Source organism: Sinocyclocheilus grahami, unplaced genomic scaffold, assembly GCF_001515645.1.
Source record: "Sinocyclocheilus grahami isolate Dianchi unplaced genomic scaffold, SAMN03320097.WGS_v1.1 scaffold674.1, whole genome shotgun sequence".
Taxonomy (NCBI): Eukaryota; Metazoa; Chordata; class Actinopteri; order Cypriniformes; family Cyprinidae; genus Sinocyclocheilus; species Sinocyclocheilus grahami.
In genome coordinates this window covers 658,099-668,224 of record NW_015505853.1, presented here as the reverse complement: position 1 = coordinate 668,224, position 10,126 = coordinate 658,099, and the positions used below count along the sequence as shown (strand labels likewise).

The window sequence follows — 10,126 nt, the reverse complement described above, 5'->3', positions numbered from 1 at the left end:
TACTATTTGGGGATAAAATAACCTGCAGAAAATACCTAATGGTGCTATAAAAGATGAGACTTAAGTAGGGATGTTTCATCTTCAATTTAAAGTTATTGAGGCACAAGATGATCTAGAAAATCTTATTAAAAAAATATGAAAAATGATATTAAAAAAATCATTTTATGTCAACATCAGAATCTATATCTAGAACAGTGGGAATTATTGGAATTTTTCCATTAATTAATTTCTCTATTAATTTGTGACCCTGACTGTAATATAATATAAAAAATTTACTCTTAAGTCTAATTACAAAATAATAATAATCAGAACACCTAAAACAACGTGGCATACAATAATGTGAATTTGTAGGCTAATGTGCTTAATTGCCAGGAAAATAATCTTAGTTGTGAAATCTTAATTATGATGTCCATTCATAGGATTTTGGTATTTGTTGCAGATTGAAAAACAGATCCATCTCAGACTATTAGACAGTGAACATTACAATATATTCAGTACATTACATGTATTGGTTTCTTTTTCTGGTTTACATTTCATTTGTTCATTTGTGTTTTGTATTTCTCAGTCCCTGCGACTGCTGTGTTCCTCAGATCTTAAACCGTACATCATCTTCATCAGGCCTCCTCCTCCTCCTCCTCCTCAGGAGCGATTCTCCACCCTGCTAACCAGAGGAGTGAAGAAACACATGGTCTTCATGATACACATTTTTCATTTAGATAATTTACACTTGCAGTCAACTATACACACACATACATATATATATAATATAAAGTAAAAATGCTGCTTTAAATTTAATCTGATCCAATTCATCCAAAAAACTAAAAAATATATTTTTTAATAAAACGCATTCACTATTAATTTAATGATATATTTTTTATCAAAAATATTTTCATATTTGAAGCTTTTAAGTAAAAGCCTTTAGATCAAAAGGTTTTTGAGAACACAAGGAAAATCTTTTTATTAAGTGTGTCCAAACCTTTTGACTGCTAGATGTACAGTTGCATATGGGAAAACACTTAAAGGGATAGTTCACCCAAAAATGAAAATTCTCTCATCATTTACTCACCCTCATGTCGTTCCAAATCTGTATGAGTTGCTTTCTTATATCGAACATAAAAGAAGATATTTTGAAGATTAAACAGTTGGTGGTTGCCATTGACTTCCATAGTATTTTTTTTCCTACTATGGAAGTCAATGGCAACCACCAACCATTTGATTACCAGCAATCTTCAAAATATCTTCTTTTATGTTCGATATAAGAAAGCAACTCATACAGGTTTGGAACGACATGAGGGTGAGTAAATGAAGACAGAATTTTCATTTTTGGGTGAACTATCCCTTTAAATCATATTTCACATTAGGTTTCTCTTTGAGCATTTGACAAACCAATTATTATCATGTAATATTCTTTGCGCAGCCCGAGGATGTGAGAGAGACCTTGGAGAAAGTGCGTGAGATGGAGCACAGCTACAGTCACTTGTTCGATGCAGTCATCACAAACATCGAGCAGGACAAGAGTGTCTCTGAGCTGCTGAGACTCATTGGCAAACTGGACATCGAGCCGCAGTGGGTCCCTTCAGCCTGGGACAGCTAAACAACACTTTCAGTTCAGAAGAAATTATGTGTTTTCACTGTTGAAGGCTAGAATTGCTCTGATGAGGAGCAACAAGCGGTATGTTTGAAATGGCCACCATACTGCTCATACTGTTTTTGCAGTATGAATATTGTGCACAGTGTGCTTCCTTTTGTGTGTGTCTACTTGTTAAAGGAATAGTTCACCCCAAAATGAAGATTTGCTGACAATTTTCTCCCCATTCAGGTCATCCAAGATGTAGAGGAGTTTGTTTCTTCATCAGATTTGGAGAAATGTAGCATTGCATCACTTGCTCAGCAGTGGATCCTCTGCAGTGAATGGGTGCCGTCAGAATGAGAGTCCAAACAGCTGATAAAAACATCACAAGTAATCCACACCACTCCAGTCCATCAGTTAACGTCTTGAAAAGACAAAAGCTGCGTGTTTGACACAAACAAATCCATCAAGACGCTTTTAACTTCAAACTGTTGCTTCTTTCCATAATATTGCTTCTTCCAGTTAAAAAGTCATCTGGTCTGAATCAGGAGAGAAATCTGCACAGATCAAGCACCGTTTACAAGCAAAAACTGGAGTGGTGTGGATTACTGTGATGTTTTTATCAGCTGTTTGGACTCTCATTCTGACGGCACCCATCCATTGCCGAGACAGTGATGCAATGCTACATTTCATCTTGGATGGACTGATGGTGAGTACATTTCAGCATATTTGAATTTTTGGGTGAATTATTCTTTTAAACATACTTATTTATGTGTATACATAAATTAAATTGATGTATTCACATAAATATAGTATGCTGTACATTGTGCACAGTATGCAGTACAGTATTTTTTTCACTCCAAATAGGCCTGAATTGCTGCAATATGGACTTCCATAAGTTTTGTGGAGATTTTTGCAATATTGTTTTACCGTATTTTGTGCTTTTAGTATTTCACCTCTAACATTTCCACACCTGTAAAAAAAAGAAGAAAAACAAGCATTGAAATAATTTTTTTAATGTAGATACATATTAAATTGTTTCCTCATCATGGAGGATATTTGTGAGCAGTGTCATAAAGCTGTAAATCTGTTTCAGTGTTCTTAAGGTAACATATTACACATTGACATTGAATGTAAAACGTGTTGAATGTATGATTTGACAACACCTAAGCTAAAACTAATGTTAAAATTGTTTTTCATTAAAAAAGTTCAATTAAAAAGTTGGCGTAATGGTATATATGCAACGCTTAACAGTTTGAGTGCAAAACCACTGAAGCACATGTTCATTTCGTGATTTAACATTTATTTCTACATTGAAATTTAGTGAATATGTGAATTTGATTTTTTTTTTTTTTTTTGAATTTTAAGCAAATTACAGTAATATGATATTGTTTCCGCCACTGGATAAAAGTTTTTGAAATGTAATTCCTTTTTATCTCACAATTATTTCTGAGTTTTTTTGTTTCTGCCACATTATAATATATATTTAAACTTTTTTTTCTCGCAGTTGCAACTTCTCAGAATTGTGAGTTTACATATACTGCAATTCTAGAACATATAAAAGAAACATTTCACAATTGTGATATTAAAAAAGGGGCTATTACCTTTTTACATTTTTTTTATCCCGTGGCAGAAACAAGCTTTGGCTATAAATCAAGTTTGATTTTAAAAGTTTAAAGTCAACATGCATTTGCAACCCATTTTGTGTTCATCACACTAACTAATCAACAAATGACCAAGCAAATGACCATGTACAACATTTATTAAAATTTAATTTACAGGAAGTGGGATTTGAGTACACATTTGCATGGAGAACCAGCAACTGGGCATGAGGAAGAATCTGGGCTGATGTTCGGTAAGGATTATGTCAACATTGAACTATTTGACCACAGAATACTCTCAGTTATCACACACTAGCTAACGGAGAAGGTTGCACTGGTTTAACACGCATGCTTATAAGTACAATTCAATGGGATGGTCATTTTAATTCATTTGAACTATTTTACAGGTTTTCTTTTCTGTTCAGACATTTAAAAAAAAAAAAAAAACTTCCACTTTAAATGGTTTTTGGATTCAGATGATCGACCTGCACATTGTTGCAGCATCTGTGATGTACTATTCATCCTAAACAAAAGAAGTGATGGCACCAACATACACACAAAACAAGATCTTCCACTTTTCCCGTAAAGCTCGGCCTTACAGGCACAAAGAATAAATATGATGTGGTTTGTGGGTTCAGCACAGATCTCATTCAAACAGCATGTCCTCGTCGGCCTCATCGTTCAGCATGTTCATGGGCTCGGCGATCGGGCCCAGTTGAGCCTGACGCTGGGCGTTCTCCTTCTCCGTCCTCTCACGGTGCTGCTTCTTCTTCTCCTGGATCTTCTTGAGCCTGCGACGGGAAAGCAGGTTGATGAAGGGTTGGTGAATATTCTGAATATCTTATTTTGGACTATATAAATATGATATTTATTTATATAATGTTAATATAAATATTATATTAATATAATATTTCATTTGGACTGCTAAAAGCAGCATTCTTTGTAACAGGTTCCTTAAAAAGTCAAGTTTTATTACATTTAAAGTCATAAAAAATCTTAAATAAATGGTAACAGAAGTAACAATAAATATGAATAAATTTAAGAAGTCTTAAATTTGGGGACGGAAAAACAGGAATCGCAATATGGGCTAATTTGATTATTAAAATAATAAATTATGTTTTTATTATAATTTGTTGTAGATAGCTGTACGATTGCATATATTATTTCCCTCATCATTCTGAATGAGTGGCTGGAAGTAGTAAAACAAAAACATTTCAAAATAAGAGTCCCAGTGCATTTTGGGATTGTTTATCATTATAACAGGGAAGGAAAGAATAAGACTATTATTTAACATGTTTTATATATAGATTTTACTTGTATCAGCACAATAATCCGGTTATTACAATTCTTCAAACAAATTATTATTGTATCAGCAAACTCCAATATCAGTCGACCTCTAATAAGTATTGATATTTTGATACATAAACCAATTTCATATATAGATGAGGGTTATTATAGTAAATTAAAACTAAAATCATAACCATAAAAAAATTCAGTTACTTGAAATAAATGTTAAATGAAAAAACTAGTGCTGTCAAACGATTAATCGCATCCAAAAGAAATGTTTTTGTTTACATAATATATGCGTGTATACTGTGTATATTTATTATGTATATATAAATACAAACACATGCATGTATATATTTAAGAACTGCACATTTTAGAGTGGCCTTTTATTGTGGCCAGCCTAAGGCACACCTGTGCAATAATCATGCTGTCTAATCAGCATCTTGATATGTCACACCTGTGAGGTGGATGGATTATCTCTGCAAAGGAGAAGTGCTCACTAACACAGATTTAGACAGATTTGTGAACAATATTTGAGAGAAATAGGCCTTTTGTGTGCATAGAAAAAGTCTTAGATCTTTGAGTTCAGCTCATGAAAAATGGGGGCAAAAACAAAAGTGTTGTGTTTATAATTTTGTTCAGTGTATGTTATGTTTATATTTTAAATATATTTACTGTATGTGTGTGTATTTATTTATACATAATAAATATACACAGTACACATACATATATTATGTAAACAAAAACTTTTATTTTGGATGCGATTAATCATTTGACTGGCACTAGAAAAATCATAAAATAACAAAAATGTATTTTATTTTATTTCAACTAGTTGCCAAGGCAACATTTCTCACTTTCATTTATATATGAACTAAAACCTAAATAAAAAACTATATATTTTAATATATTTAAAAAGAAACAAAACACAACAAAATTACAAAAACACAACAAAATTACTAAAACTTTATCTAAAATTTAAAAAACGAATTTAAAGCTATAATATTATCTCAATGATACTAAAATAACAGTGATGTAGATAAAGCAATAAGCGTTTGAAGCAGTAGTATGCTACATTGTTGTCACATGATCTGGCTATATTGCACTACAGTCTCACCTGTAGAATTCCTCTCGCTCTCGTTCATCCAGCTCAGTAATGATGTACGTGAGCGTGCGCTCGATCCTGGGAATAATCACTGAGAGGAAAGACACACGAGCGTCACATTATCTCGGTTTTTTTCTTTACAAGAAGCCTGAAGGTTTCATTCTCATTCCGAGGCGGCTGTGAGATCTCACCGTGCTCGATGGCGTTCACACGGCGGTTTGTGATCTTAATGGCCTCGTCCAGCGTCACAAAAGAGGTCTGTGTGTGAATGAATCACATTAGACATTGAGACATTACATTTTTACATTTTCTTTTATGGATATGAATAAATATATTCATACCTGCAGTGAGGCCAGCTCTACAAGAAGCTCGACTGCTTTGGCGTAGTTCCTCTTCAGCCGAGACAGCTGCTCTCCACCTCTGGCCAAACCAGTGAGCTCATAACCTACAGACAAGAAAAAATGCCTGAAATGACACCTGAAAGTGTTCAAACGAGCTCCAGTTTCACAGGTATATGCTAATCAAGGAATAGTTTAGCCAAAAATGAACTTTTACTGAAAATGTTCTCCCCTCAGGCCATCCGAGATGTAGATGAGTTTGTTTCTTCATCAGATTTGGAAGAAGCGAAAGGATAAATGTAGCATTGCATCACTTGCTCAGCAATGGATCCTCTGCAGTGAATGGGTGCCGTCAGAATGAGAGTCCAAACAACTGATAAAAACATCACAATAATCCACAGCACTCCAGTCCGTCAGTTAATGTCTTGTGAAGCGAAAAGAAACAAATTGCTTCCGGCCAAAATATGAGTCTATAATCCATAATATTAGCAACAGTTAAATTGCTTTGATGGATTTGCTTCTTACAAACACTCAGCTTTTCACTTCACAAGACATTAACTGCTGGACTGGAGTGGTGTGGATTACTTGTGGATTATTGTGATGTTTTTATCAGCTGTTTGGACTCTCATTCTGACGGCACCCATTCACTGCAGAGCATCCATTGATGAGCAAGTGATGCGATGTTACAGTTCTCCAAATCTGATGAAGAAACAAACTCATCTTGGATGGCCTGAGGGTGAGCACAGTTTCAGCAAACGTTAATTTTTGGGTGAACTGTTTCTTCAGAACATAAACGGAATATGATTCTTACTGTCTCCTCCCTCCTGATAATGCTCAAACACCGGTAGAGTAACTCCTGAGAACAAACACAGGTGACGCTCATGACAAGGCGATCAATTAAAGAAGAAATTGGCCAGTTTTTCACATAAGACTTCATTTAGCTCGCAAACCTGCAACGTTGTCCTTTTTTGCTCTGACCTTCACCTGGGCCTTATTCACATTCTGAATGACTGTAGTGCTGATGGGACAAAATTTGGTGAGATCTGGTGCCAGGTTCGTCCTGTGATGCATCATATTTATGAAAAGCTTTGCTTTAAAGTGATTTTTAACTACCTGAAGTCACCAGCAGCAAATTTGGCCTCAGCTAATGAAAAGGCAGCTTCTCTCATCACCTCTCCCATCAGCGTCTTAGTCTGAAAGATTAGTCATCAATTCAAACATTTCGAAAAACAATATTCAATTAAAAAACTACAACTGACAAAAAACACACCATATATACAACATATAAAATACATTTTAAAAAGCACAGATATGATGTTATACCTCAATGATTTTCCTAAGAATTTGACGAAATCGCATGGACAGAGCATCGGCTTTCTTCTTCAGCAAATTCCGGCCAGTTTGAGCTCCTTTCAGTCGAGCTTTCATAATGGTCTGAGCCCTGATGCAACAAAAAATTATATAATACAGGCCATAAATTAAGGGAAAAGTATGACATTTTAGGCATGCAATTTGCATACGATTACATTTTCATACACATATCGTTTACATTTTATTTTATTTTTCTTATGTGATTTTTTTATTGTATAAATTGCATTATTATAGGTTATATATATACTATGCATTTTTGTTCAGTATCTCTCAGTTATAGAATATGGAGGACGAAACCTGCAAAAACAATAAATAAATAAACACACAAATAAATAAATAAATGTGTATAAATACACAAATTCTTGTTTAAATACATGTAGAAATAATTAAACATGTGATTAAAGTAGGCAAATAAATCAAATAAATTGGTGGGCAAATAGAAAATGTTTAAGGAAATGCTAAACTATTCCTATTTCTATATTTATTTGATTTATTTGCCTACTTTAATCACATGTTTAATTATTTCTACATGTATTTAAACAAGAACTTGTGTATTTATACACACATTTATTTATTTATTTATTTGTGTGTTTATTTATTTATTGTTTTTGCAGGTTTCGTCCTCCATAATAGAAGGGCTCGCATGACAGTGAATAATATCACTTCCTCTAATGAATTACTGCATGCTTTAGTTTCACATTATTAATATGCATCCAAAACATTGTCATCCATCATATAGAGTTATATATTTATTAGACAAAATGCATCTGCATTATAATATATTGACAAATATGATATGCGTGTTTATGCAATATTTAAACACATGCGAAATGCATATAAAATACATCATATATTTAAAATGTGTAGCTACAAAGCAACACATTCTATACAAGTATTAAAGATGCACGAGCACGACTCCAGCGCATTTAATATGATCTTAGCTCGCGCTTTGAGATCGCACCTGCTTTATAAAACCATAAACTGATCAAATATGTATGAATCAGATGCTGTCACTCTCTTGTTTTCATGCGTGATTAAACATATGGAATCTGATTTGCCTTTATGAGCCATAATACTCACATTCTAGAGGGAAATACGTCGATACGATCTTTTCCGGACATCTTTCTTCTTTTCTTAAACACTGTATCAATCTACTGAGACGCTTTGCTGTTGAAGTCGTCAAATATACAGTTTATTTAATATCACGATTAAATGATTATAATCCCGTCGCTATGACCCCTGGACTCAAGACGTAAGATTTGAGCAGCTGACTGGAGGTCACGTGATTCCTCCTGAACGCGGCGATTGGTCGATTCACTTCCGTGCGTGTATATCCGTACGTAGCGGTTTTCACATTTCAACATAATGCTTTTTATTTTTTATTATTACTTTTATTATTATTATTTATTTAGTTACATCACATACAGGTACAAGGCAAATATTAGGCAATGGTGTACAGTTTAAAGCATATATAAAAAAAAAAAAAATTAAAAAAAAAACATAAACATAAACAAAAAAATATTAGGATAAAAAAGTGCTATGTAATATTAGGGCAGTTACATACATTTGAAAAGCTTTAGAATGTTTATAAGCTTCTTATTTTGTGATCTCATATTAGAAAGGGTTTCCAAATATATTTTAAGATCAGTGTTACAAAAGTTAATATTATGATTATATATATATATATATGTGATGGTTTCTTTTGAATTGTGAATATAAAACTTAACTATTAACAGATTAATAATGTAGTTTTGCTTTTCAGAAAAATATGGGTTTTGAAAACAAAGTCAAATATCATTAGGTTCTGAATGAAGGACTTTGTTTACATTTTTGTTTGTTATTATAAAGTCGACTTTATAGAAAATAGAAAAATAAATATTCAATATCTTCAGCTGATATATTACAGAAGGTACATTTAGCCTATCACAAACACTATGAATATATCTACATTTACAGGATAACATCTGTGAATAATTTTGTAAAGTACTTCTTTTGCTTAATAAATAGCATGTTAATATGGTAATATCCAGATGCTATGCCAAGATATACAGTGAGGTTTAAGCCATTTTGATTTAGGCTACATGGAGGATTGGAGCCAACATTAAAGGAGTTTCTTATAAAACTGTTATTAAAACGTTTGTCAGAAAAGGAGAGACCATTTATCAAAAGTTGGGGATTTTGTAGGGTTGTAAATAACGCTCAGCAAGAATTACAGTAATGCAATTTGTTTTGTTTCCCTAAAAAGAAATTGACCTTTTATTTGATATAGTTTGCTCAAAGGGGTCATAGGATGCTACATGCTCTTTTACAAGTAGTTTGAACTGAAATGTGTCACTGTGTACACAACCACCCTATAATGATAAAAATCCACCCAGTGTTTTTTTTTTAATCTGATTAAATGTTTTCTCCTTTTTCAAATCGAGCCGATCTCAGATGCCTGTATGAGTGACGTCACAAAAACAGGCCCCTCCCACGATAGTTTGATTGACAGCAGTGTTTCAGCACAGACTGGACTGGCGTCTTACCTTAGCTCCGCCCCTGAGTGACTGTCATCAGTCCGCCATTGTTTCACCGCCGGAGCAGATGTAGACAAGAATGACTCCTGAGCGATCGAGGTGTTCTGTTGTTGGATGTAATAATGAACAGCAGTCGTCATTTACTCCCGACATCTGAGCCGCTGAAGACGGAGTGGATTACATTTGTTTCTGAAGGGAATGCGCCCTCGATCTACATAAATGCGTCTATGTTCGCGCAAATCATCCTGATCCAGCCTCATCTACAGAAGAAGTGAGTGTAAGGTTTTGTAATGAACCTTTGCAAATCGCCTTTCCTAATAATGTGCTAATTAGCAAGTTTC

At 33.8% G+C, this 10,126-nt stretch overlaps 2 protein-coding genes across 2 annotated transcripts in view; one reads left to right on the top strand and one right to left on the bottom strand.

Moving 5' to 3' along the window:
* Window positions 1-1,811, top strand: part of LOC107559079 (MAGUK p55 subfamily member 5-A-like) — a 46,127-nt gene extending 44,316 nt beyond the window's left edge. The window contains exons 10-11 of the mRNA XM_016242810.1: window positions 566-688; window positions 1,418-1,811. Coding sequence (XP_016098296.1) covers window positions 566-688; window positions 1,418-1,594 — 300 coding nt within the window. The 3' untranslated portion in view covers window positions 1,595-1,811. The remainder of the gene's footprint in view (window positions 1-565; window positions 689-1,417) is intronic.
* Window positions 1,812-3,314: 1,503 nt separating this feature from the next.
* On the bottom strand, window positions 3,315-8,553 carry LOC107559096 (V-type proton ATPase subunit D-like). The gene is made up of 9 exons (XM_016242824.1): window positions 8,350-8,553; window positions 7,222-7,339; window positions 7,012-7,091; window positions 6,849-6,916; window positions 6,710-6,754; window positions 5,902-6,005; window positions 5,752-5,818; window positions 5,573-5,651; window positions 3,315-3,962 (listed from the first exon to the last, which is right to left on the bottom strand). Exons 1-9 carry the CDS (start codon window positions 8,388-8,390, stop codon window positions 3,818-3,820), a joined length of 747 nt encoding a protein of 248 aa, XP_016098310.1. The 5' UTR covers window positions 8,391-8,553; the 3' UTR covers window positions 3,315-3,817.
* Window positions 8,554-10,126: the final 1,573 nt, after the last annotated feature.